Source organism: Falco punctatus, assembly GCF_963210335.1.
Source record: "Falco punctatus genome assembly, chromosome: Z".
NCBI classification, from domain to species: Eukaryota; Metazoa; Chordata; class Aves; order Falconiformes; family Falconidae; genus Falco; species Falco punctatus.
In genome coordinates this window covers 11,764,021-11,788,833 of record NC_137586.1, presented here as the reverse complement: position 1 = coordinate 11,788,833, position 24,813 = coordinate 11,764,021, and the positions used below count along the sequence as shown (strand labels likewise).

Below are 24,813 nucleotides of genomic sequence, written 5' to 3'. Positions count from 1 at the left end.
CGCCGCGGTGCCGCCCACCCCCGTGCCGCCCGTCCGGGCGGGGAGCGGCGGCAGAGGGCGCTGGCCGGCCCGGGGCGGTGCCGCCCGGGGGAGGGCGCAGGCGGCGGGGCGGGGGCGCGGCGGGGCGCAGGAGCCGCGGGCGGCGGCCGGGGCGGAGGAGCCAGCGCGGCCCATGGCTCCGCGGCTGCCGCTGCCGCTGCTGCTGCTGCTGCCGGCGGCGCTGCTGGTGCCGGCGGCGGCGGGAGCGGGGCGGCGGGCGGCGACCCCCGACGGGGCGGCCGCCAACTTGACGGTGGCGGTGGTGCTGCCCGAACGCAACGTGAGCTACGCGTGGGCTTGGCCGCGCGTGGGGCCGGCGCTCAGCCTGGCGCTGGAAGCGCTGGAGCGGGGCGACCCGCCGCTCCTGCCGCGGCCCTTCTCGGTGCGCGTCGAGTTCATGAGCTCGGAGCTGGAGGGCGCTTGCTCCGAGTACGTGGCACCGCTCAACGCCGTGGACCTGAAGCTCTACCACGACCCCGACGTCCTCTTCGGGCCGGGCTGCGTCTACCCCGCTGCTTCCGTGGGGCGCTTCGCCTCGCACTGGCGGCTGCCGCTGATCACCGGCGGGGCGGTGGCGGCCGGCTTCAGCCGCAAGCGGGAGCATTACAGCACGACGGTGCGTACCGGGCCCTCGGCCCCGAAGCTGGGTGCCTTCGTCTCCCACCTCCACGCCCACTTCAACTGGAGCGCCCGCGCCGTCCTCCTCTACGTGGACCGCAAGACTGACGACCGACCCTACTACTTCACCGTCGAGGGGGTCTACCAGGAGCTGCAGGACAGCAGCAACCTCACCGTGCGCCACCACATCTACTCTCCCGACGAGGGCGGCCCCGACACCGCCGTGCACTTCATCAAGGCCAACGGGCGCGGTGCGTGGGGAGGGGGGAGGGGGCGGGGGGGGGGCTCCGCGGGACAGGGCTGAGCACTCGGGGCGGGGGGGGGAGGGGGGCGGGGAGCGGAGCGGCCGGGGCTCCCCGCGGGGGAACCGCACGGGGCTCGGAGAGACGGCAAAATCTTCCGTGGGGCGCAGCGAGGGGCTGGAGATGTGGTGGGATCCGTGAGGGGACAGGGGTAGGGTGGAACCTGTCTGGGGCACAGTGGGGGGACAGGGGTGCTGTGGAGCACACACGGGGCACAGCAAGGGCTTGAGGGTGCAGTGGGACCTGTCTGGGGCACAGCAAGGGGACAGAGACGAAGTGGGACCCGGGTAGGACACAGTGAGGGACTGGGCACACGGTGGAACCCCTGTGGGGCACAGCAAGGGCTTTGGGGGCCACTGGGATCAGTGTAGGGCACAGCAAGGGGCTAAGAGGGCAGTGAAATCCCTGTGGGGCACAGTAAGGGGACACAGTGGGATGCATGTCGGGCACAGGGAGGGGCAGGGAGCACAGTGGGGACCCATGTGAGGCATGGGGAGGGGTGGGCAAAGCGGGTTGTATATAGAGTGCAGCAGGGGGTGGGCACATTTTGTCACGGTGGGGCTGGGGGAGCAGCGGGACCTGCACAGGGAGGTGGGTGCACAGGGGACAAGGCAGGACCTGAGACCCCCAGGTCACCCTGGTGCCAGTGAAGGGGGTCCAGAGCAGGGTGAGGAGTCACAGGGTCCCCTTCCCTGCCCCCCAGCCCGGTCACCCTGTGCTGGGGGACATCTGGGGTGGACCCTCACCTTGGTGGGATGTGTGGTGTGAGGGGCACTGGGGCCACCCTATGCTCTGTGTTAGCATGATCAGGGTGTCTGTGGGGGCAGGCAGGACCCAGCCACCTCCTCGGAGGCTGAAGGTGATGGTGTGGACGTGGCCGCCTGAAGGGCAGCGCCGGCTGTTGTTACATGCCTAGAGCAGCCTGGTGCCGACACATGGAGGTGGCTGTGCCACGCTTGGGCAGAGCCCCCCAGCCTGGCACCTGAGTGCCCTGAGCTGTCAGTGTCCCCGTTGTGCCCCAGGGAGGGGGCTGGGGATGGCCCCACCCTGATGATGGAGGGATAAATCAATGTTGTGCCTTTGGAGTGCCCCAGGAGAGCGGCTATACTGGGAGCAGGAGGAAATGGAGGGGCTTACGGAGGCAGCTAGAGAGCAAGGGCAGCCTGATGCGCTTTCATTATTGATGAGCAGGGTTTATTGATCCCGGAGCCAGCCGCTCCGTGATGCTTCTTAATGGATCCTGAGATGCTGTGTCATTAAGAAGGACATCGAGCCGCGACGATTGGAGCCAGATGGGCCAGCGGGAGATGTGGCCAAGGCTGTGTGGGATGAGGCTGGAGGCGTGTGGCTGGGGTGCTGGACCAGGTTCGCCCAGGGTTGAGGCTGGTGGGGCTGGGCATCCCATGGTAGGCTGCAGGACCTGAGCAGCTTCTGGCTACCTCTCTCGTTTGCTTGGCCAAGAGGCTGGGATGAAAGCTCCCTGTGTGCACCGTCACCAGCCGTGGAGTGTGGAGCTTTGTGTGGGATGGGGGCAAAGCACCCCGCAGTGAAAAAGGCTAAAATCAGCGATTTCTGTTAACGTTTCCGGTTTGGTGCCGTAAATCACCCTGGTGGGAATAGATCCCTCCTGGTGCAGGCAGGGGGTCGTGGCTGCTGGGGGCGGATGCCAGGCGTGGGCAGAGACCTGGGGGCCTTCTGAGCTGGGATGTGGGAGGGTCTGGGCCCCTATGGCCACAGCCCGGAGCGGGGCGCAGAATGTGAGGCTGAGTGCTTGGCCCCGCAGGGGTGGGTGCTCAGGGCTGTGATGCTGATGTTAGTTACATGCTTTCCTAACCTCGGGCTGTGGGGGACTGAGTAGGGACCCTGCAATTCTGTCCTGGGGGTGCCCATCCCTGCATGGTGGGGCACAGAGAAGGAAGCAGGAGCTTTGGTCAGAGCTACATCTGTGTCCATGCCCTGCAGCGATACTGCGTCATCCCTCTTGGTGTCACCTTCCTTCTCCCAGGTGACCGGCAGGATTTTGGTAAACATTTCCAGGGGAAAGCTGCTTCTGTGTCCCACCATGTGTCCCCAGTGCTGCCTAACCCTGACATTTGTGGCTCTGAAGAGCAGGCATGGCGGGATGTAGGTGCATCACCCTGTCCCATGCATGGCCCCCTCACACTTCCCATTGCCCCTCTTACTGGTGTCTGGGTGACGTGCAGGGGCCCACGTCTCTCCTGCCACTTGCAAAAGCACTGATATAATTAGAGCTGTGGTTGAGGGAATTACTGGAGCATCTGCCCACAAAGCCCAGGTCTCCTGCCTGGGGAGATGGCTGGGTGCTGCTGGCAGGAGGGGAGTGCATTTGGTCCTCATCCCTGCAGTTCCCCTGGGTGTGGGATGGCCACTTGACTGGGGTGAGGGTCTCTGCGCTGCAGTGCCCTGTGCTGATGACACTGCTCAAAACAGATTTGCAGGGATTTGCTTCCCCAAACCAGGATTCGCCCTCACTTCAAGGTTATCTTCCATCATGCAGGGGTTGGGCAGCATCCTGCCACCCTGTCTGCATGCTCGTGGTCCTGCCTGTCCCCTGGGGCCATGCACCCTGCCTCCTGCATCACAGGCACCCACTAAAGAAATGCCTGGGGGCTGCATGCACCCAAGCCTCGCAGGACCTCATTCCCCTTGTCCTCAGTGATGATAAAGTTGCCTTTGACCATTTGCAGACCCCTGGGGGGTTCTGTGAGCAGGCAGGGGTGCTGCTGGCTGGGCGGGAGGCTGTCAGCTGGAGACAGCTGCCAGTGTCATGAAAAGCCCCAAGCGTTGACCCTTCCCTTCTGCACAGCTCCTGCAAGCTGTCCCCAGGGAGCCATCCAGGCGCCATTGATCCCCATGCTCGGCGGCCTTTGACCAGGCAGGCTTTTGCTGCCGCCACCGCAGGGGCTGGCTGCCCATGGTGTCCCACCATCTGCTACCAGCTGTTGCAGCTCCCCAGCCTGTGTGGTGCCGTGGGCCGCCTTTTCCTGGCGCCTGTGATGGGATGGGGGAAGCTCCATGCTGTGTCCCCATGGTGGGGGACCCTCAGCCTCTGCATGCTGGAAAGATGCTGCGCTGTCCATCCTGGCTGAGAAATTTGGGTACAGCACATTTCTGGGTGCGGGACTAGTGAAGTGGGGAAGCCAGGAGTGTTTATTTGAGGTTTTGCAGCACTCAGAGGGAAACCATTTCAGACCATGAAACGGGCTTTTGCTCATGCACAGCCCAAGCTGCTGCAACTCCCCTCTCTCCCGTGCCCAGGACCAGCTCCCCACATCGCTGTGGGTTTCCTGTGCCCAGGGTGGCTCTGCTGGGTTTCTTCTCCCACCCATGGGCTGCCTCGCTGCCTCCATGGGCGACCCTGTCAGCCCTGCTGCCTGCATGGCCGGGTGTCCTCTAGCAGCTGGGACACTGTCCCAGGGCATGGGGCTTCCTTGTTGTCCCCAGCACTCCCCACGCTCCAGATCCAGCTGGGGCACCGGGCCCCATGCAGAAGGGCTGTGTGCTGGGGCCAGTGCCCGAGCGTGACATTCCTACAGCACCCGCCGCCTCCTCTGTTGCTCAATCCCGGGTTCCCAGCCAGGCTGGCTGGAGCAGGGGCCCTGGTTTTCCGGGGGGAGGGAAGAGGCAGTGGCAGGATCCTCAGCAAGGGCAAGGAGGGCCCCTGCTCGGGGGGGTTTCAGACACTCTTGGGCACCCATCCCCATGGCCCATGGTGCCCTGTGCCAGCCCCATGCTGCCCCGACGCAGCACCTGGGTGAGCATCCCAACAGGGCTGGCTGAGCCCCCAGCAGCGGGTGGGGGCACGTGGGGTGGCCAGCCGGGCCCCAGACACCCCCTTGCCGCATGGGTCGCACTAGCGAGATGCTCTGTTTCCAATTAGCGCCGGCAGCCGCAGAAGGTGCTGGAATCCGGGAACCTGCGCATTCCTGCCGCACGGCTGGCCAGCCACAAACCCAAACATGGGTTTGTCCCATTCCTCAGCCCTGGTTCCCCAGGGACCTCCGGCGCACAGCCCCAGTGCCTCTCCTGGCCCCCAGGTCCCCTGTCTGGGGCTGGTGGGGAGCAGCTGGGGATCTGGTGCCAGAGGAGACAGCCCCTGGGTGGCTTTTGCTGGAGCAGGATGCGTGTGGGTGCTGGAGCAGAGCGTGTGGGGTCTGTGCATAGGGTTGCATATTTTGGAGCAAGGGTTCCCCTGTTCTCCTTTCCCCCTTCAGCCCAAGGTAGCTGGTGGGGCAAGGGTGGGTCAGGGCCAGTGAGCGTGGTGGGGCTGAGTGGGCTCTGTGGCCATGGGTCACATAGCATGAGAAGGTGGTCAGCCATGCACTCCCCCATCTGCCCGCTCCGTCCTCCCCACAGCCATTGAGTGTGCCCCCGGGGCTGTTCTGCCCGTTGCCCCAAGGGAAAGCATCCCACCCCACACCTGTTGTGCGCTGGGTGGGGGGTGGGGTGGCATTGCCCCCCTGACATGCCATGTCTGGCCAGCAGTGGTGTATCTCTGTGGGCCACCGGAGATGCTGCGGCAGATCATGCAGCTGGCTCAGCAGGAGAACCTCACCAATGGTGACTACGTCTTCTTCTACCTGGATGTCTTCGGGGAGAGCCTGCGGGGTGACTCTGCCCGCGACCCCTTCAAGCCCTGGCAGCAGAGCCCAGGCCAGGACTCGGGGCTCCGTGAGGCTTTCCAGGTGAGCTGCACCCGCCTGCCTGAGGACAGGGACCTCCTCAGCCTGGCCTCAGTGTGTGAACGGGGTGCTGTGCTCGGTTGCAGATGGTGCTGGTGATCACCTACTATGAGCCCCAAAACCCCGAGTACCAGCACTTCCAAACCCAGCTCATCCTTCGAGCTAAGCAGAAATTTGGGGTGCAGCTCAACTACTCCCTGGTGAGTGAGTCCCCCTGCATGATGGGGCAGTGGGGACCCTCTGCATGGGGCTGTGGCACCTCACCAGGATGCAGGGGGTGGGACACAGCCACAGGCAATGCCCAAGGGGCCATTCCTGGTCTGAGCAGCCATGGGCACTGCCATTCCCCCGGGGTGCATGTTGGCTCCCATGTGAGGTTATGGGGTTGTGGGTGGGTACGTGACCCTGGTGTGGGGCTCCTGGGGTGCTCCCATGCATGTGGCCACAGGTGTGCTGAAGTTCCCTCTGACAGATGAACCTGGTGGCGGGGTGTTTCTATGATGGGATGCTGCTGTATGCCATGGTGCTGAACGAGACCCTGCAGGAGGGTGGCTCCAAGAAAAATGCCACCCACATCATTGAGAAGATGCGAGATCGCAAGTTCCAGGGTAACGGTGGGACAAGGGCAGCTGGACTGAGGGTGCCACGGGGGTGGTGGAACCCGGTCCCTGTCCCACCTGGGTCTTGCTTTTCCCACAGGAGTGACGGGACTGGTGAGCATGGATAGCAACAATGACCGGGACACCGACTTCAACCTATGGGCCATGGGCGATCCCGAGAGCGGGCAGTATGAGGTGAGGGCTGGCACTAGGATCCTGCCAGCAGCTGGGGCTGGGGGGCTGGGATGCTGGGGGCGGCCTCAGCTCTCTCTGCCGTAGGTGGTGGGACACTACTCAGGTGTGGAGAAGCAGATCCACTGGCTGGGACGACCCATTCCCTGGGTGAAGGGGGCCCCCCCCTTGGACAACCCACCCTGTGTCTTCGACGTGGATGACCCCTCCTGCGATAAAAGTGGGTGTACTCGGTCTCCATGTCCCTTGGTCCCCAGCACCTTTCCCTGAGGGTGCATGATAGCCTGGCACCTGTGGCCAGGTGGGCCACACTAACATCTCCTCTTGCCCACAGCCCCCCTCTCCATGCTGGCCATCGTGGCTTTGGGCACTGGCCTCACCTTCGTCATGTTTGGCATCTCCAGCTTCCTCATCTTCAGGTCAGTCAGGGCTGGTGGAGCCTCTGGGTACTGGTACCCATCAGCCTGGTTTGGGGCAGGGGGGCAGGCAGGGCAGAAGAGTATGGGGGCCTGACCCCTGTGTGCCCCCCAGGAAGCTGATGCTAGAGAAGGAGCTTGCCAGCATGCTCTGGAGGATCCGCTGGGATGAGCTGCAATTTGGGAGCCCTGAGCGGTACCACAAGGCAGCAGGCAGCCGGCTAACCCTGTCCCTGGTGAGACCTTCCTGCCCTGGGGCACCACCCTCTTCCTGCCCCTGCCCCGTCCTCCCTCCCTGCATGACAGCTCTTCCCTTTTGATCCCCTCCACGGCCCTCCATCCCCTACAGAGCCGCAGCCCCGCTGTGTCCATCCCTTACACAGCCCTGCATCCTCTACAGAGCACCATACCTCATCAGGCCCCTGTGTGGCCCTCCGTCCCCTACACGGCCACATGTTACCCATACCCTACAACCTTACATCCCCTGTAGTGCACCATACCTCATCCTGTAGCCCTTGCCTTCCCTACAGAGCATGCAGACGTCCTGACCCTTCAGAGCTCGTCCTAACACCATCCCTTGCACACCCCTGGGGGTGCCTGCCATGCTGCACTCCAGGGTCCCCATCCCTAACCCCCTCCTTCCCTGCAGCGTGGCTCCAGCTACGGCTCCCTGATGACCACCCATGGCAAGTACCAGATCTTTGCCAACACCGGCCACTTTAAGGTCAGTGCAGCAGACGGGGAGCTGAGCTCTCCCCTGAGAACCCCCCAGCCCTGTTGGGGTGCTTCCCTTCAGCTGTAACCCCACCCTGCGGCATGCTGGCACCTTCTTCCCCTCCCCAAATCTGCCCAATGGGCACTGACCTCTTCCACCCTCCCTGGCACCCCAGGGCAACGTGGTGGCCATCAAGCACATCAACAAGAAGCGCATCGAGCTGACACGGCAGGTGCTCTTCGAGCTGAAACATGTAGGTTTGGGGTCTGGGCTGCAGTGGGTTCCCTGCTTGGGGGTGCAAGGGCTGGTCCTGGCACAGTGGGTGCTGGTGGGAGCAGCAGCCCATCCCATCTGACCTCAAGCCTGTCTTGGCTCTGCTTCCACCTCCAGATGCGGGACATCCAGTTCAACCACTTGACTCGCTTCATCGGGGCATGCATTGACCCCCCCAACATCTGCATTGTCACTGAGTACTGCCCACGGGGCAGCCTGCAGGTAGGGGGGCTTGGGGGCACTGGGGATGACCTGGCTGGGCTGGGCCTTGAGGACAGGGCTATAGATGCTGGTGGCCACCCAAGCCCCACAAGACCTGCAGCAGAGCTGCACAAGCAGGTGTCAGATGCCAGTGGAGGGGAGGAGGTGGGTTCCTCAGAGTCCCCCCACAGTTGGGTGCTTGGTGAGGCTGGTGCTGGCATCACCACCCCTTGGGTGGAGTCCACTCAATGTGCTGCCCCAGGATGTCCTGGAGAATGAGAGCATCAACCTGGACTGGATGTTTCGCTACTCCCTCATCAACGACATTGTCAAGGTACTCAAGTGAGGGGCACAAGGGTCTGGGGGAGGTGCCTGAGGGATGCCAGCTTCCCCGTGTCTTATCTGTCCCAGGGAATGGCTTTCCTGCACAATAGCATCATTGGCCACCACGGCAGCCTCAAGTCATCCAACTGTGTGGTGGACAGCCGCTTCGTGCTGAAGATCACCGACTATGGGCTGGCCAGCTTCCGCACACCCTGCGACAGCGAGGACACGCATGCCCTTTATGCCAGTGAGTGCCTGCTCAGGAGGACCAGGGGGATGGGGTGACCCTGCCTCACCACTCTGTGTCTGTGTCCCACCAGAGAAGCTGTGGACAGCTCCAGAGCTGCTGCAGAAGGGGCGTCTGCCCACGCCGGGCATGCAGAAAGCTGATGTCTACAGCTTTGGTATCATCATGCAGGAGGTTGCCCTACGCAACGGCCCCTTCTACATCGAGGGCATGGACCTGAGCCCCAAAGGTGAGGGTAGGGGGCAAGCGTGGGGTAGTCCTGTCCCCGATGGGGGCGGTCCAAGTGCTCACCATCGGCCACCCCCTGACAGAGATTGTGCAGAAGGTGCGTAACAGCCAGAAGCCCTTCTTTCGCCCCTCCATTGACATCGGGGTGCACAGCGAGGAGCTGGCAGTGCTGATGGAGCGCTGCTGGGCGCAGGAGCCGGCTGAGCGCCCTGACTTCGGCCAGATCAAGATCTTCATCCGTAGATTCAACAAGTGGGTGGCTGGCGAGCGGGGGGGGGGGGGGTGGGGTGGTGGCCCTGGGCAGCAGCAGGGAATGCTGTGGGGGCAGTGGTTGGGGGGACACCTCTTCCTGACGGCGCCAGCTGCCTGCACCCCGGCAGGGAGGGCAGCACCAGCATCCTGGACAACCTGCTGTCGCGCATGGAGCAGTACGCCAACAACCTGGAGAAACTTGTGGAGGAGCGGACGCAGGCCTACCTGGAGGAGAAGCGGAAGGCTGAGAACCTCCTCTACCAGATTCTGCCCCAGTGAGAGAGGGAGAGATGGGAGCATGTGGGTCTGGATGTTGGCATGGGGTTAGCATGCACCCACTGCTGTGGAAGCATGGGGTCCCTTGCCAGCTCTCCATGCTGGTGAAGGGCAGGGGACACAGGAAGAACCGAGTTTTTGGGGTGGGAGCCCACTACCATCCTCCCTGTCATCACCAGCTCTGTTGCGGAGCAGCTGAAGCGTGGGGAGACAGTGCGGGCCGAGGCTTTTGACAGTGTCACCATCTACTTCAGCGACATTGTGGGCTTCACTGCCCTCTCGGCCGAGAGCACCCCAATGCAGGTGAGAGCAGGGCTTGGGGGGTAGCCCTCCTGCAGGAGTGGCAGGGGCAATTCATACCCTGGCAGTGCCATCCATGGTGCTGGGGGGTACATGCCCGCTACCAGCCCTGCATGCACCCTTCTTCCATCCAGGTTGTGACGCTGCTGAATGATCTCTACACTTGCTTCGACGCCATCATCGACAATTTTGATGTCTACAAGGTGAGGGGGTGGCAAGCAAGCACAGTCCCCGGAAGTGAGGTGGGCAGTGAGGAGCCCAGGGTATACCCACTGTCCCTGACTCCACAGGTGGAGACCATCGGGGACGCCTACATGGTGGTGTCAGGGCTGCCAGTGCGCAATGGGAAGCTCCATGCCCGTGAGATTGTCCGCATGGCCCTGGCCCTGCTTGATGCTGTCAAAACCTTCAAGATCCGGCACCGGCCCAATGACCAGCTCCACCTGCGCATCGGCGTACATACCGGTGAGCCCCCACGTTGGCTAGCACCAGCTGGGGGATGCTCGCTCACCTGCCCTGCAGTAGCTCCAGACATCTCTGTCCCCATAGGTCCTGTGTGTGCTGGAGTCGTGGGTCTGAAGATGCCGCGGTACTGCCTCTTTGGGGACACGGTGAACACCGCATCCCGCATGGAGTCCAATGGCCAGGGTGAGCCGTGGGGCTGGCAGCTGGGGTCTGGTGCCACAGGTCGTGTCCTGCTCCCGGACCCATCCATGTTCCCTTTTGCCCCCCTGTGCCACCCAGCCCTGAAGATCCATGTCTCATCCACCACCAAGGAAGTCCTGGATGAGTTTGGCTGCTTTGAGCTGGAGCTGCGTGGGGATGTGGAAATGAAGGTGAGAGCGCAGGGACCCCGGTGGGGTGCCCACCCTTCCTGCCACAGGGGCATGTGATGCGTGGGTGGGTCAAGGCTGGGACCTTTTGTCCCCCTCTGTGCTGGGGATGGCACCCAAGGAGCAGCAGTGGCTGGAGGGAGGGTCTCACCACTCCCCTCCACTGCCCAGGGCAAGGGGAAGATGCGGACCTACTGGCTGCTGGGTGAGAGGAAAGACCCCAAAGTCGTCTGAGCCCCATGGCAGTGGCGCAGGCCCCCAGCCCCGATGGGACTGCCAGCACTTCCCAGTGCCTGGACTTCCACGACACACTGGCATCCCCCCATCACTGCAGCCCACCACCACCACCACTGCAGCCCCCCTGCTTCAGCAGGGCCCAGGCGTGGGGGGCTAGCAGCCACGGCACCGCAGGCCCCCCCTCCATCGGCACCAGCAAAGCCCACTTCCCCCTGCAGCCTCTGCTGGAGGGGGGGCTGGCCCCAATCCAGCCCTGGGGACCCCATATCCCCCCATCCTCCGAGGTCCTACTGCCCCTGCCCTCTCCCTTGTGGCTCAGCTGGCTCTGAGCCGCTCCTGGGGCCTGGCTGCCCCACAGGGCACTTTGCCGTCTCTTTTCAGTACCTCGTCCCCAGCAGAAGTTGTGCCCACATCACCCCCTTCCTGGGGGGGGGGGGGTGCGGAAATGGGGGGCTCCTGCCAAGACTGACCTCTTGGTGAGGGCAGGGTTCAATGCCACACCTCTCCCCCCTCCTCAAGTCTTCCCCTCCCCTGTATATAGCCCCACCGGGTCATGTAAATACCCCCCTCCCCCAGGTGTAAATATAGGAGTCACTGCAAACTATTTTGTTGAAATACAAACTTCCCCAAATCCTTCCATCCCCTGACCTCTGCTTCACTCTGCCCTGGAGTGCCAAGTGGGTGGGTGGGGGGAGGGGGGGGGGCAACACTGAGCTCAGCCTGTGCTGGGGATGGCTGCCTGGAGCATCCCAGAGCATCGTAGCCCAGGGGTCCGGCTGCAGCGTGGGGTGGGTAGTCTGGGCGCAGGGAGCTGGTGCGGGTGGCTGCAGGGCTGGCTGCAGGGCTGGCGAGGGCTCAGGGTGTTGCTGGGAAGGCAGAGCCACCGCGGCCGGCGGGGTTTGCTTTGGCGCCAGGGCAGCAGTGCGTTCCTCTGAGCTCATGCTCTGGCCACCGCCACCTCTTGCTGGAACCCACCTGTGCCTGGGGACGGGGCCGCGTGTCATCTGCTGTGGCCACTGGGAGAGGGCACATCCCAGGGGATGGGGCTGTGTCAGGGGCTCTCCCTCCGTGCCCAAGGAGCAAGTCTTGGGGTAGTAGCATGTTTTGGGGCAGCAGTGACTTGCAGAGGGGCTGGAGGGTGTCCCCATGCCCGTGCTGCATGGTCCCTCCAGATGCCCAGCCTGAGGACAGCCCTGGGGCAGCAAGGACCCTGGGACCACCTTGCTTTTTATTGCTTGTAGGGCTGGAGCCGGCTCCTCAGAGGGGCACAGGGCAGGGGCTGCTTTAGGTCCTTGGTGATGGGAGTGGAGAAGACTGCATTCCTCCGAAAGGGACTGTCCCTGCTGCGGATGCTGGTGACACCCTGGAGGGAAGTGGAGAGGTCCCTGTCAGCAGCTGAGTCCCCCAGGTGCTGGCAGGGCAGGGTGCTGGGGGGCTTACAGGCAGGCTGTGGGCTTGCTCCAGCCAGAAGCTGCAAGGCTGCTCCGTGTAGTAGTTGTGGGGCTGCAGATGGAAGCAATGTGACATTGGGTGGGGGGAACAGCATGCCTGGGGGGACACGGGAGCCTTGCAGGCTCCCTGAGGGATGCCGCAAGGGAGGGGTGGGGGACCGTTCCCTGCCTGTACCTGGGTGGTGGGCAGTGGTGTGAACTGGCAGCCCCTGGCACAGTAGTCCCGGTGCGTAGTAGAGACTGACTCCATGGGCATCCTTGGGGGACAGATCTCCTGCAGCATCTCCTTCCTGGTGGCAGAGCAGACCCCACACCCCTCAGCTCTGGGGTCATTTCTCCCACCCCAGGCAGGCACCTGCAGCAGGGTCCCCTCCTCCGGGGCATGGCTCCAGGGGTGGGTGGCATGTGGGGACGCAGGCTTGCCTGTATTTCTGGTAGAGCTGGGACTCCAGCATGACCTCCCGCTGCCCTGCCAGGAGGTAAGGTGCCATCAGCCCTGCAGCAAAGGTCCCCTTGCTGCCTTTTGGTGGGGCACACAGCTTGGTGGGAGGGGCTCAGCCTCACCTCGTCCCAGCAGCCGGGCCCTGTGTGGCGGGCGGTAGGTGTCCTTCATGGTGGTGCTGTCAGTGGACCGGGAGGACTGGTGGACCAGCAGCCCATGGTGGCCATGCCAGTGGGTGGAGGCTTCACTGCCTGGCTGCTGCCCTGGCGTGAGGTCCAGGTGGTTTGTGGCTTTCTGGGAACACAGAGTTGGGGCTGCAGGAAGGTGCAGGAGCCCACCCTGCAGTGCCCCATGCCCACCTCTGGGTTTTAGGCTTTTGATAGTCCCATGGGTCTCTGGGGAAGACTGGGAGGTGAGTTTAACTCACCCCTCCTGCTGTTGGCAAGCAGGGGGTCACTGCCCCATACCTGAGGCCATGCTGTGCAGTCAGGTGGCTGACGTGAGCACTGGGAGCAGCCCTGGGGGCACAAGCTGCAAAAGGGGGGACAGTCCTTCCAGCCAGCTCCCTGGGAAGGTCGGTGTGGGGACAGCTGCAACCTGGGCAGAGTTGACCTCTTCTGCTTGCCAGGGGTCAGCTGGCCTTGTAAAGCCACCCCAGCCTCCTGAGTGCCCAGGCTGCCCCTATGGCTGGGCAAGCGTCTTACAGCACTTGCACAAACCTTGGGGTCCCCAGGCTGTGGCATGGCTTGGCCCATGTGCCCCCCAAAGCCTGGCTTGCCCAGGCAGCCATCTTTGTGATGGGCTGTGACACCCAGCTCCTGCTGCCCTTGCAGCAAGCTCCTGGCTCTTCTCCCAGAGCCTCACCATCGCTCCCCACATGCCTGCCCATCCCAGAGCCTTTCCATCGCTCCCCACATGCCTGCCCATGCCTTTTGTGCTATTGAATTTCATCCCCTTTCCATCCTGCTGGGCTCAAGGTCATTCAGGGAGCTCTACCTTGGCCAAAGGCAGCTATTTAAAGAGAGGGGGCTGCCCAGGAGCAGGAAGCTTCACAGGATCAGTATGTGGGACAACACAGTGGAGAAGGTTTTGAAGAGAATGTCCCTTTATGGCTCCCCAGGCAGTGATGGGGACTTACCTCCTCCTGCCAGTTGTGGGTCAGGCAGCTCCCACGGGACACCAACTGGCTGGGCTGCCCTGCTGGCATCTGCAGGAAGGGGGGCAGCACCAGCCCCACGGTGGGGGACACCTTGCCAGGACGAGTTCCCTGCTTTCCATGGCAGGGCGGCAGCTCAACCCCACTGGGATCCTTCCCAGCTTCAGCAGGTGTCACCGCACTGGGCACAGCTGGCAGGGCCATGGCGGGCAGCTCAGCCGTGGCCCACAGCATCCCCTGGGGCACCTCAGCTGTGGCCATTGGTGTCTCCCTGTGGCACTGGGGCTTCTCCATGGGCACCTCAGGCAGGAGGACGTAGCTCTGGGCCCTGACTGGACGCGGTGGCCTCTCTGCAGGGTACACAGGAGGCATGTGGCCCATCGGAGCCAACCTGCAGGTGGGGACGGTCCCTGAGAAAAGGCGGTGGGATGCATCCCTCAGCCTCCCCCTTGCCCACCATGTCCCCAGCCCCTACCAGTGTGGGCTGGGCCCTGAGGCCAGGGGTCCCGGGACCCTCATCGTGTTACCCCCACCCCAGGGTGGGGGACAAGGATCAGCTGTCCCTTTAGGGGGCAGAAGCAGTGCCTGCTGCTGGGTCAGCGCTCTGCAGGGATCACCCTGTCCATGGCTCCTTTCCCCCTCCTTGGCCCCCACCCCCACTTGCAGCAACATCCCCCTCCGGTGTGCCCAGCTCAAGCTCTGCCCCCCAACGCCCCCTGTGCCCCGTCCCGCGGCTCCACAACACCCCAGCACCCCCTGCGTGAGCTCCGGCCCCTACCTCCTCCCCAGGTGCCACCCCACCCAGGCAGTGCCCCGGACCCCCCCCATCTTCTAATGTCCCCTGTCCCCTTAATGCTTCCCCCCAGGCCCTGCCACAACACCCCCAGGCCCCTGCCCCCCAGATGTCTCCCTCGGGGGTCACCCTAACGCCCTACACGCCCCCGCCCCGGTGCCCCGGCCCGACCCCACCCTCGGGGAGCCCCGGCCCGCCGCCGCCGTGCTCCCGTCTCCATGGCGCCTGCGCGGGGTGCAGCCGCTCCGTGCCCATGGAGACGGCAAACACCGGCCGCGCCGCGCCCGCAAGCTCGTTCGTGGCGCCGGGTGCGTGCGCACCTCCCATTGGCGGAGAGTCTGGAGGGGGCGGGGCCCATCCGGGGCGGGGCCAAGGGGCAGGAGTAGAAAGCAGAGGGGCAAGAGGGCGGGGCCGGGGCAAGTGGGCGTGGCTGGGGCAGGAAGGCATGAAGGCATGTGGCCTGGCCCAGGACTGTGGCACCCCCTAGCCGGGGATCCGTGTCACCCTGCCCCGGGCTGCCCTGGTGCCTTGGCCAGGGAGGAGGCCACTGGGCATGGCCTTGTGACAGGGGTGGCCCCAGAGGCTCTCGGGGGACAGGGCAGGTGGGCACTGTGCCCGGGCCAGGGCAGCTGGGCCCCACCGGGGTGGCAGGAGGGATGTGCCTGGCACCGGGCTCCTGGGGACACACTGCTGTCACACCCAGGGACCCAAGTGACCCTCCCCTGCTATTTGGGCCTGGCCCTTGGGTGCGCCTGTCAGGGACCCACGGCTGGCCCCGGGTGACAGGGCAGGATGGGCCCAGCTGGTCCCCCACAGGCGCGGAGCAGCCCCCCTTGCCGCCAGCCCTCACTGGGCCCCCGTCCCCGCCGAGGCCGGGCAGAAGAAGGGCCCTTTGATAGCGCGCAGCAGGCTCCGTCGCGAGGGCTGTTATTCCAGCGTTCTGCGGTGTGTGCTGCCGGGGCCACCACGTGCTCGGCGCTGGGCCCTCTGTTTTTCCTGGCTGGGGATGTGCCTGGCCCCTCTGGCCTCGGCCGGCCGGGGCCCCCAGCGGGGACAGCTTTCCCCTCCGGGTGCTCGGCCCTGCGCCAAACAAGGGCTTCTCCAAGCCCATCTGCTAAGCAGCTGCAGGGAGGAGGGAGAGACATGCCCCAGAGCTCAGGCTCAGCAAAGGGCCCCCCCCCCTTCAATGCTTGGACTGCACCAGACCTGCTGCAGCTGGGGGTGGGTGTCTGTATGTGCCAAGGGCTGGGTGCTCGCTGCAAAGGTGTTGGGGTGCATCCTGTTGGTCGTGCCCCCATGCTTGGCCCTGGGCCTAGCGCTGGCCCCTGAGCTGCACCCATAGGGCAGCTCATGCACCCCAGGGTGCTCTTCCCAGGAGAGTCCCTGGCTTCCCCACCAGATACAGGTGGGCTTGTCCCCAGAGCAGCCAAAAGCCTGGCCAGGCAGCATGGGTGCCTGGGGAAGCCAAGGGACACTGAAGACACCACAGTAGTGTGATACAAGGACCCTGGCGATGCCAGCCCAAGGGTGTGCACTCACTGTGGGGCAAGCTGCTCCGGGGTGGCACATGGGGCACTGCTGTGGGGCAGCAGCCCTGACGCTGCTGGAGCACATCTGGCTGCCTCTCGCTGGCTGACACATCCCCCACTACCCCCCGCCCTGCTCTTTTGGGAACTTGCGTCATTTGTGATAGTCTTTGGCTGAGAAAACAGCCGTCACCCCCCCACCTCACCCCTCCCAGGCCCAGCACTATGGGGCTGTGCTGCCCTGGGGATGCTTCAGGACTGACAAAATAAACCTGGCGCAGGAGCAAACACAATTGCAGGCGTCTGTCCTCTGATCTCCTGTGCCAGCACTCACCCTCTGCCAGGCTCGGCATTCCTGGGGACTGCTCCAGGTGAGCTCTGGGGGATGATGCACTGGGGATCCTTGGCCCCTCCTTGGGGTCCCTGGGGAGATGGGGACCCCCGCCCCTCTCTGGGGTCCCCCGCCACGAGACAGGGCTGTCCCACATCCAGGAGTGGCCCCAGCCCGTGATGAGGCTTGAGCAGGTCTCGGAGGTGGGAAGCATCATCATCCAACATTTTTAAGGTTCGTTTACACCCCAGAAACACTCCCCACACTACACTGGGTGGGGAGGCAGGGAGCGGGGCTGAAGTGACTGGACTCTGCCACGGCCCTGTGCCGCTCCCGGGCGGCCCCCCGCCACCAGCGCCACCGAGCCGGAGGCTGAACAGAGCGGCCATTCTCCCCGGCAGGCTGCGGTCCCCTGTGCGGCTGGCAGGGGCCCAGGTGGCCCCGCCGGCGGTGCCAGGTGGGCCCGTGCGCTGCGCCAGCACCGGCCCCCGCCACTAAATATAGCCCACGGCGCCCAGCGGTGGCCAGCACGGCGCGGGAGAAGGAGGCGCGGGAGAAGGAGGCGCGGGGCAGCGAGCACGCAGCTGCACACGTGCCAGCCCCCCAGCATGCGCAGCCCCCACGGAGTTGGCCGTGGCCGCAGGCAGGCACGTGCGTGCAAGCTCAGCGTGCACACACACACGTGCTGTGTGCGTGGGGTGCTGCTGTGTTTGCCATTCAGGAGGTGGGGTCTGCGGCTTGCAACGCCATGTGTTCCGCATGGTGGTGCGTGCGCAAGGGGCCTGGGGTGCACAAGGGGTCTGTGGGTGGCCTGCGTGCACCCGCCTTCACCACCGCGTGAACCCCCATCACCCCCACATGTGTCGCCCCCGCGTGCATCCCCCCTGCCACCCACCCACTGCTTTGTGCCTGCACTGTGCGATGGGGGTCTGGGGTGCATGACACTGTTTTGCATGGTGGTGCACGCAGAGGGGGTGTGTGGTGCGAGGTGTTCTGCACAGCGGTGCACATGTTGGGGGGCGGTGGCACACAGGAGTGCTGGGGCTCTATCATGGCAGTGGGGCTGGGTGGGTGTCCCAGGGTATGTGGGTGCTGCTGGCACTGCTCTGGGATGTTCCCCAGCTCGGGGACACCTTCATGACACCCAGCCTGCTCCCCGCTTGCCCAGCACCAGCATGGGCCTTCTGCCTGTGGGATGTGGGCACCCCTTAAAAACCTCCTCCAGCAGGGGGGCTCCAGAGAATCTCCAGCACGACCAGTTGGGATGTGGGGAGCCCAGGCCCCCACTCCAAGAAGCAGGGCACCAAGTCCCACCCGTGTCCACGCCCTGGATCCCACTGGCATGTCTTCACTGCTCTGCAGCACCCAGGGCCACCCCTGCCCAGGCTAGCCACCCCCACCCCCACGAGGGCCACACGGACACAAAACCACCCAAGCCTCTGCCAACGAGATGCTTTATTGGGGGGCAGTGGGTGGGCGGTGGGCTTAGCCAGGGGGCCAGCCCATCTGCCGCCCCCCCAGCACATGGAGGTGCAGGTGGTACACGGACTGGGCACCATGTTTCCCGTCGTTGATCACTGCCAGGAGAGGGACAGGCGGTCAGGCCACCCCTCCTGCACACCCCCAGCCACCCGGGACCACCGGCAAGGGTCCTCCTACCCCGTGGCACAGCACGGGACAACAACTCACCGAGGCGGTAGCCCTCCGCCAGCCCCTCCGCCTGCGCCGTGCGTGCTGCCACCACCAGCAAGTGCCCCAGGAGCTGCAGGGGGAGAATGGGACGGTCAGTACGGGGCACGTGTCACTCCCCCACCCCCAAATATCCCGGAGACCCCCCTGGACTCACCTCTGTGTCCTGGGGACCCACACTGCTGATGCGGGGGATGGGGTGCTTGGGGATCACCAGGAAGTGAACGGGGGCTTGGGGGGCCACATCGCGGAAGACCAGACACTGCCGGCAGGGTGGGAGCAGGGTGAGCCCCGCACCCATAGGTGCTGCCCTCCTCCCCCTCCCATAGGACACGTGCCCTGCTGTCCCCCCTACCTTGTCATCTTCGTAGAGGATGGTGGCCGGCACGCTGCGGGCGATGATCTTGCTGAAGATGGTGGGCTGCCCGCCCGCCCTCTCGCTGGCCGCCGCTGCCCGCCGCGCCTTGCCCACCTCCCCGTCCTGCCCGCCGGGCGCTGCCGCCGCCGCCCGCCGCTGGGCCGGGGGACACAGGGGCCTTAGGGGCTGCCCACGCGGGCCGCGGGGACACCACGTGCAAGGGGGAGGGGGTGCGTGGGGGACGCGATTGGGAGTGGCGAGGTGCGTGTGTACATGGTGGGGGGGGGCTCTGCACATGGGGGCACACGGGGGCCGTGTCCCACGGGGAGGGTGCACCCGGGGGTCACGGGATGGGGGTGACGCAGGGGTGCAGGCTGGGGTAAGGGGGGATGGGCGTGGGGGTGACCGCGTGCGACGGGATTCACTGGGGATTCACTGGGGGTGCACGCAGGGGGTGCACGCGGGGGGGGGGGGGTGCGGGAGTGCACGCGGGGCTGATACCCGTGGGCGTGTCAGGGAGGATGCACGTGCGGGCGACACGCACGGGAGCGACGAGGGGGGGGTCACGCGGGTGCACACTGGTGCTCCGAGGCCCCGTTGTCGCCGGAGCGTTGGGGGCCGGTGCCCACGGCGGGACTCACGCCGCCCACAGACGTTGCCCGCGGGTGGGAGCAGCGGCGAGCCTGGCGCAGGGACGAACCCCTCCCCTCCCCCCACCCCCCTCCGCGCCCACCTGCCCCGCGCACAGCGCGCCCCGCGCAGCCCAGCCGCGCGCCAAGCCCCTTGCCAGCACCGCCGCCATCGCCGCCGCACCGGCCCCGCCCCCTCCGCCCCATTGGCTCCCGCTCCTGCCACTCCCACCCCTGCCCCCACCTCCCCGCCGGCGCCTTAAAGTGCCCGCCCGCGCCTGCGCCCACGCGTGACGCCTCCGTCCCCGCGCGCGGCCGGGGCGCACAACTGCTTGCGGGACTCCCGCTGCCCCTCCGCACCGCACCGACGGGCACCGTGACCCCGCGTGGCGGCGCAGCACCGCCCCTCCCCCCCCCAGTGACGGCCCGGGGCGGGGGACTGGCCAGGCGGCGTTTATTGGTGCTCAGAAGCCCATGCGCGGGCGCTTGCGGCGGGGCTGGGAGGCGGAGGAGAGCTGGCTCTGGGAGGAGAGCTGGCTCTGGGAGGAGGGGATGCACTGCTGGCTGGCCTGGCTGCCGGGGGTCTCCGGCGGCTCGGGGGGCACCTCGGCCCACACCGCCAGGTAGTCCCGCAGCGTCTTGCGCCGCTCCTTCGGGATGCCGCGGCTGCGCAGGCTCTGGGAGGACAGCAGCTCGTCGTCGTGCAGCGGCGATGCCGGGAGGGGGCTGCCACCCGGCGGAGAACCCTGCTTTGGGGGGCTCCCCTTTGGGAGGCGCGGGTCGGGGGCCCCATCGCTGGGCTGCGACAATTCGGACTGGTAGGTGAGGGAGGAGGTGAAGCTGGCCGAAAGGCTGCGACGGCCTCGGGATCGCTTCTGCCGCTGCCGCCGCTCCCGCAACGCCTGCCGCCTCTGCGCCATGTTGAAGCTCATCCTCTCCTCCCACGACTGCTCCCAGTCCCGGGACCAGGCCTTCGTCAGGCGGGTGCTCAGGGCGTCCAGACCCTCTGCCGGCTGCAGGAGGGCAGGGGCCTGGGGGCCTGGGGGGTCCCAGCGCCGGATGCATCCCCCTTCCCGCATGGCCTGGCGCAGCTGTTGGCGCACCTGCCTGTGCAGGGCACTGGGGCCAGGTGGCCACTCCAGCTCTTTACGGGTGAAGAGGCGCTTCTGGCTGAAGGTGTCGGGACTAGCCTGCCTGGGGTGCTCCCTGCAGCCCTTGGAAAGGGCCTTCAGCCACCGGCGGTACCGTATGGCTGTAGCTGGGCTGGGCTCTGCTGGGGAGGGCTGGGGGCTAGCACAGGGCTCCTGGGGGAGCTCAGCTTCCTCCAGGGCCGCTGATGTGTCTGCATCCTCTTCCTCCTCCTCCTCATTGAAAATCACCTCCAGGTTGGACAAATAGAAGGTCTGCTCTTCCTCCACCTCGTCTTTGTCCTCTCTGCCCAAGCCTGGTGGGCTGCTGGCTGGAATCTCAAATAGAGGGGAAGAGCCAGGCCCTGCTGTGGCCTCAGTCCTGGAGATGACTGCAGGGGGCTTCACTGCCTCATGGGTCAGCCTCTGGCAGAAGACATCCCCAGCCTCAGAGAGCTGGAAAACCAGCAGAGACTCATGTGGTCCGTCCTTCTGCAGCGCAGCAGCCAGCCCTGCTGGGACAGGAAAGTCATTGACACAGGTGTTCCAGCCCTAGGGCCCCTCCTGGGGCCTGACCAGCAGTGGGGGCTGCCGTCACCCTCAGCCTATCACCCCCAGCCCTGGCATGTGCACACTCACTGCTGGCTCCAGCCCCCCATATCCTCTTCTAGGTCACTGATCTCTTGCTCAGGGCCGTTCAGGGCTTCGCTTTTGCTTTTTCAGCCACTACCCCGCAGGGCACAGCAAGGGCTACACTCCCCACTCCAGCCCACTTTCTCTTCTCCAGGACCTGCACACCCAGGCGGCATGGGACACCCACCAGTAGCTGGGGCACTGAGGCGCTGCTGAAGCAGGTGGTGGCGGTGCGGGAGCTGGGTGGGAAAGTGCTGCAGGCAGCCGGCGATGCTGTGCAGCTTCTGTGGAGGTCCCACCAGCTGGCAGGCCGACTGCCTGCCCCCTGTGGAAGAACACACCAAAAACTAGCCAGTGAGCACCAATGCCAGGATAACAGCTGGCGCGCCAGCAGTGAGGAGGCTGGGATGCAGGCACAGAGGAGACCCAGCCCCACAGCACCACTGAAACCCCATCTCACCCTGGTATTGCAGCATCAACAGCTCCTGGGTGCGAGATGCACCAAGCAGCACCTTATGGCTCCTCCCGGGGCCTCCTGGCGTCAGATTGGCAAAGAGAGGGGGATCCTTCATCATGTGCGTCCACTTCAGCACAGGCACCAGCGGCAACCGCTCATCCAGCACATACACAGAGAACTGGGAGGGCAGGCACAGCTCAGGGGTCTCAACCCAACACACCGTGGCAGCCCCCCTCAGCTGGGCAATCCCCCAGCCCCATGGGCACTGGCAGCCAGGGCTGTGCCACAGTGTCCCGTTCCGCCCCCCCAGCCCATGGCTGCCCCTCCTAGGTGTGGTGGGACTCACCTGGGAAGCAATGAGGTGCTGGAAGGGGTGAGCCCTGCCCAGGTACATGGGCAGCACCACGCGCTCACCCTGTTGGCAACCATTTGCCTCACCTGCCTTGAACAAGTTGAAGCAGCATCTCTCGGGGGCCTGCAGCAGCAGAGTGGGGCACTGTCAGCACTTGGGGCCAAGGAACACACTCCCCCAGCCAGCACGAGCCCCGTGCCCACCCTTCCGGGCTCACCCGGGTGTCCAGGCACTGCACGCCAGTGCGGTCAGCACAGCTCAGCACCCGCGGGTGGGCTGTGAATTCGCTCCAGCGCCAGGGTGAATGGTCACGAAAAAACATAGTCTGGGGGTCATGTCGGAGCTTCTGCAGCCTGTGGGGAGAAAACAATGCCAGCACAGGGCTCAGCTGCTGCTCTCACTTGAGCCCCTCCATACCACTGAGATCTAGGGGTCTATACAAGCCCGCTCCAGCCCTGAGTGCCCCATCTCACCCTGTCTCAACGCTCCAGAGGTAGACGGCTCCACTCTGGGTGCAGACAGCCAGTTCCCCAGGTAGGTGAGGGCTGCAGGATGTGGGCATGGCATCAGCACAGAGGCAAGATCACCCACCACAGAGGGGAGGGCTGCAGAAGAAGCAGCCTCCCACTCCTTGCAAAGCTCTGTTCCCCCAGTGCCTACCTGACAGTGAGGCAGGAGGCAGGCACGCTGGTACGGATGACCTGCAGTGGGGTGGGGGTTGCCCCTGTCCTGCCTGGCACCCTCCAAACACCGCAGTGATAGTCTGAGCGGATACCAACAAAATCTGACAGGGGACAGCAGGCAGCACGTGAGAAGGCACGGGTTTGAGGGTTCCCTGCCACCTCTCCACCCCACGCCCTGCCCAGCCCGAGATACAGATCCTGGGGCTGGCTCACCTTCCCTATCTACCCGAGTGGCAGCCACTTGCCGGATGCGCCCATTGAGCTCAAATTGGGCTGGGGAGCCCCGGGTGCGGGGCAGCTCCTTCAGCACCACGTCCTGGAAATCTGGGGGCCAGCTAAGGGCAGTGCAACACAATCCCCACTTCCCTCCCTGGGGACACCCCCGTGGGTAAGGATACAGAGGTGGTTCATGGCCTTCCCTCCGGGGTACACCAGGCAGCCTCTGTGTGCCCCCCCATCTCTGGGGGGCAGCCAGGCCAGTGCCCCCCCTGTAGGGCCGTCATCGAAGAGGAGGCCGGCCCACTGTAGCAGCAGGTCCTCATGCACGCAGTCCCCCAGCAGCCCCAGCGGCACCTCAAAGAGCCAGTCGCGGCTGAGGTGGGAGAACCAGCGCAGACGGGAGGTGAGGTACTGCTGGGGGCAGCCTCTGCAAGGGTACAGATGGCGTCGGGCAGGGGGAGAGAGCAGGAGTACCCTCAGGCCTCTCCAGGGCAGGGGCCATGGGGACACTTACCGCCTGGCCTCCAGACGGGCAATTTCCTCCATCACGGCCGTCATCCGGATAGTACTGCTCCGAGCCTGTCTCTGCAGGGAAGACAAGGAGGCAGAGGTTGAGGCTGGCAGTTGCAAGGGGAGGAGTCCGGGATGGCGTTGTCACACCTGGATGGACACTGACCGTCACCTTGGAGTTGCCCAGGTAGAAGTTCTTGTGCAGCAGCTGTCCAAGGGAGCCAAATGCATCTTCCGGGTGATCCACAAAGAAATGGCCCAGCTGTGTGGGAAGGACAAAGAGGGGCTGGGAAATGCAGAGATTCCATGCCACCCCCCAGGGCCTCGGTGGGACATGGTGCCCCAGATCCTACCTGCTTGGTGAAGTTCAAGGTGGCTCCAGACTTGTCTGTCCGGAGCTTCCTGCGCAGGAAGCCATGGTAGAGAATGTCCTGAGGTGTGAGCGAGGGGATGCAGCAGCCTGTGGGGAGACAGCAGCAGCTGGTTGGTACTGCATAAGCACCAGGACCCCGTTGCAGCACTGCAGGGCAATGGCTCACCCATCCCCACTCCCTCCTGTGCCAGTATCCCTGGGAGAGCTGCAAAAGCTCCCCATGTGAGTGTGGCAGAACCAGCAGGGACCTTGAGGTGCAGGGCAGCTTGGCAGGTGGGTGCAGAGGTGGCATGGGATGTCTGTCCCGTGTGTCATCATCGTGTCCCCCCCCACCCCGCAGCGTACCCCTTCCCGCCCCCCGCGACCCTCACTCTCGTTGGGAGGCAGAAAAGGCACCGCAGCGGCGTCGGCAGGTTCCCAGCTCTCGCCCGTCTGGCCGCGGTGGGGCACGAACGCCGTCTCGGCCTGCAGGGAGCGGAGGCAAGAGGTGAAAGCTGCTCCCGCCCGCCCCTCGCCGGGCTCCCCCGGCCCGGCCCGAACCCCGGGGCAGGGCGGAGCGGGCTGTGCCGCGGCCTCACCTGGCGGCTGGAGCGGCCAGCCCCCAACACCTGCCCGTGCTCGCCCCAACCAGCGGCCGGAGCGGGGCCCCCCTCCTCCCGGGGCGGGCCAGCGCCGAAGTAGCAGGGGAAGAGAGCGTCCGGGAACTCCATAGCCCCAGGGGGTGCCGGTGCCGGTGCCGGGCGGGGAGGGACCGGGCCTGGGCCTGGGCTGGGCCGGAGGGTCCCGGGGTCCGAAACCAGCAGCACTCCGTACCCGCGCGGGAACGGCGCCGGAAGTGGCGTCACCACAGCGTCGCGCTACTGGCGCCACTCACCAATCAGTGCCCCCTGGCGGCAGGAGGAGCAAACGCCTCTCCGCCGCCGGTACTGGGACAAGGCGCGGGGACCGGGACCGGCACCGAGCGGGGGGAAGCGGGGGCAACCCGGCCGGACCAGGCCGGCACTGGGAGAGCCCATCGGGACCGGAACAAACCGGGAGACGGGCCGGGCGCGGGCACAGTCCTCCCCTGCTAGCCCCCAGGCGGCAGCGGGGAGCCCCCGGGGGTCCTGCCGCGGGCGCGCCGCGTCCTTCGTGGCCGGCCTGGCCCCGGTGCTGCGTTGCAACACCGAACACCCTGGGGACGAGGGGCTAAAGGGCACCTCCTGGAGGGATGGGGGGGTGTAGGGCTGCTCCAGCCCACCCTGCCCTTCCCCTGCCACCCGCCGGCTGCCTGGCTCCGGGAACCCCGCTCCCGCCCCGGCTCCGGTGCTCTCCCCTCGCCCAGGGCGG

At 65.5% G+C, this 24,813-nt stretch overlaps 4 protein-coding genes across 13 annotated transcripts; 1 reads left to right on the top strand and 3 right to left on the bottom strand.

Annotated features, from left to right (window-relative positions):
* Positions 1-70: 70 nt before the first annotated feature.
* Positions 71-11,394, top strand: NPR2 (natriuretic peptide receptor 2; the record flags this gene model as incomplete). Of its 2 annotated transcripts, none has more annotated exons than XM_080371805.1 (22): positions 71-908; positions 5,466-5,665; positions 5,749-5,862; positions 6,135-6,270; positions 6,362-6,456; positions 6,541-6,673; positions 6,788-6,872; positions 6,985-7,105; positions 7,519-7,593; positions 7,760-7,837; positions 7,975-8,079; positions 8,321-8,392; positions 8,470-8,629; positions 8,703-8,858; positions 8,941-9,109; positions 9,238-9,384; positions 9,565-9,688; positions 9,820-9,888; positions 9,976-10,150; positions 10,235-10,333; positions 10,430-10,521; positions 10,690-11,394. In XM_080371805.1, the coding sequence occupies 22 exons, from the start codon at positions 173-175 to the stop codon at positions 10,750-10,752; spliced, it is 3,204 nt and encodes a 1,067-aa protein (XP_080227931.1). In that variant the 3' UTR covers positions 10,753-11,394. The 2 variants fall into 2 exon arrangements, with proteins under 2 accessions (XP_080227931.1, XP_080227930.1); XM_080371804.1 differs by having other exon boundaries at positions 173-908; positions 5,463-5,665.
* Positions 11,395-11,926: 532 nt separating this feature from the next.
* Positions 11,927-17,797, bottom strand: SPAG8 (sperm associated antigen 8). Its single transcript, XM_080371808.1, has 3 exons — positions 13,787-17,797; positions 12,771-12,942; positions 11,927-12,675 (listed from the first exon to the last, which is right to left on the bottom strand). Exons 1-3 carry the CDS (start codon positions 14,183-14,185, stop codon positions 12,536-12,538), a joined length of 711 nt encoding a protein of 236 aa, XP_080227934.1. The 5' UTR covers positions 14,186-17,797; the 3' UTR covers positions 11,927-12,535.
* A 94-nt stretch (positions 17,798-17,891) lies between these two features.
* HINT2 (histidine triad nucleotide binding protein 2) lies at positions 17,892-19,352 on the bottom strand. Of its 3 annotated transcripts, XM_080371812.1 has the most exons (5): positions 19,235-19,352; positions 18,499-18,657; positions 18,301-18,405; positions 18,144-18,216; positions 17,892-18,031 (listed from the first exon to the last, which is right to left on the bottom strand). In XM_080371812.1, the coding sequence occupies exons 1-5, from the start codon at positions 19,301-19,303 to the stop codon at positions 17,940-17,942; spliced, it is 498 nt and encodes a 165-aa protein (XP_080227938.1). In that variant the 5' UTR covers positions 19,304-19,352; the 3' UTR covers positions 17,892-17,939. The 3 variants fall into 3 exon arrangements, with proteins under 3 accessions (XP_080227938.1, XP_080227937.1, XP_080227939.1); XM_080371811.1 differs by lacking the exon at positions 19,235-19,352 and having other exon boundaries at positions 18,499-18,940; XM_080371813.1 differs by lacking the exons at positions 18,301-18,405; positions 19,235-19,352 and having other exon boundaries at positions 18,499-19,208.
* A 215-nt stretch (positions 19,353-19,567) lies between these two features.
* TAF1C (TATA-box binding protein associated factor, RNA polymerase I subunit C) lies at positions 19,568-24,318 on the bottom strand. 7 transcript variants are annotated; one of them, XM_080371434.1, is made up of 14 exons: positions 24,063-24,318; positions 23,856-23,949; positions 23,465-23,571; positions 23,278-23,373; positions 23,116-23,186; positions 22,781-23,028; positions 22,596-22,706; positions 22,360-22,483; positions 22,173-22,244; positions 21,917-22,052; positions 21,694-21,822; positions 21,351-21,525; positions 21,078-21,215; positions 19,568-20,769 (listed from the first exon to the last, which is right to left on the bottom strand). In XM_080371434.1, the coding sequence occupies exons 1-14, from the start codon at positions 24,192-24,194 to the stop codon at positions 19,595-19,597; spliced, it is 2,808 nt and encodes a 935-aa protein (XP_080227560.1). In that variant the 5' UTR covers positions 24,195-24,318; the 3' UTR covers positions 19,568-19,594. The 7 variants fall into 7 exon arrangements, with proteins under 7 accessions (XP_080227560.1, XP_080227562.1, XP_080227561.1 ...); XM_080371436.1 differs by having other exon boundaries at positions 22,781-22,974; XM_080371435.1 differs by having other exon boundaries at positions 23,284-23,373.
* Between the last annotated feature and the right edge of the window lie 495 nt (positions 24,319-24,813).

Bases quoted from the DNA above. Each gene is read 5' to 3' on its own strand.
- HINT2 (XM_080371811.1), bottom strand. From the start codon at position 18,798: ATGTGCAGAGCCCCCCCCCACCATGTACACACGCACCTCGCCACTCCC. The intron at 18,406-18,498 runs GTAGGGGGGACA...CCCTGCCGGCAG, and splicing joins TCCTCTACGAAGATGACAAG to TGTCTGGTCTTCCGCGATGT. The intron at 18,032-18,143 runs GTGAGTTGTTGT...CTCTCCTGGCAG, and splicing joins GGCGGAGGGCTACCGCCTCG to TGATCAACGACGGGAAACAT.
- TAF1C (XM_080371434.1), bottom strand. From the start codon at position 24,194: ATGGAGTTCCCGGACGCTCTCTTCCCCTGCTACTTCGGCGCTGGCCCG. The intron at 22,707-22,780 runs GTATCCTTACCC...GCTGGCCCCCAG, and splicing joins GAAGGCCATGAACCACCTCT to ATTTCCAGGACGTGGTGCTG. The intron at 22,245-22,359 runs GTAGGCACTGGG...CACATCCTGCAG, and splicing joins GCCTCCTGCCTCACTGTCAG to CCCTCACCTACCTGGGGAAC.
- SPAG8 (XM_080371808.1), bottom strand. From the start codon at position 14,185: ATGGGCCACATGCCTCCTGTGTACCCTGCAGAGAGGCCACCGCGTCCA. The intron at 12,943-13,786 runs GTAAGTCCCCAT...CTGTGTTCCCAG, and splicing joins CCCACAACTGGCAGGAGGAG to AAAGCCACAAACCACCTGGA. The intron at 12,676-12,770 runs GTGAGGCTGAGC...ACCTCCTGGCAG, and splicing joins GGCCCGGCTGCTGGGACGAG to GGCAGCGGGAGGTCATGCTG.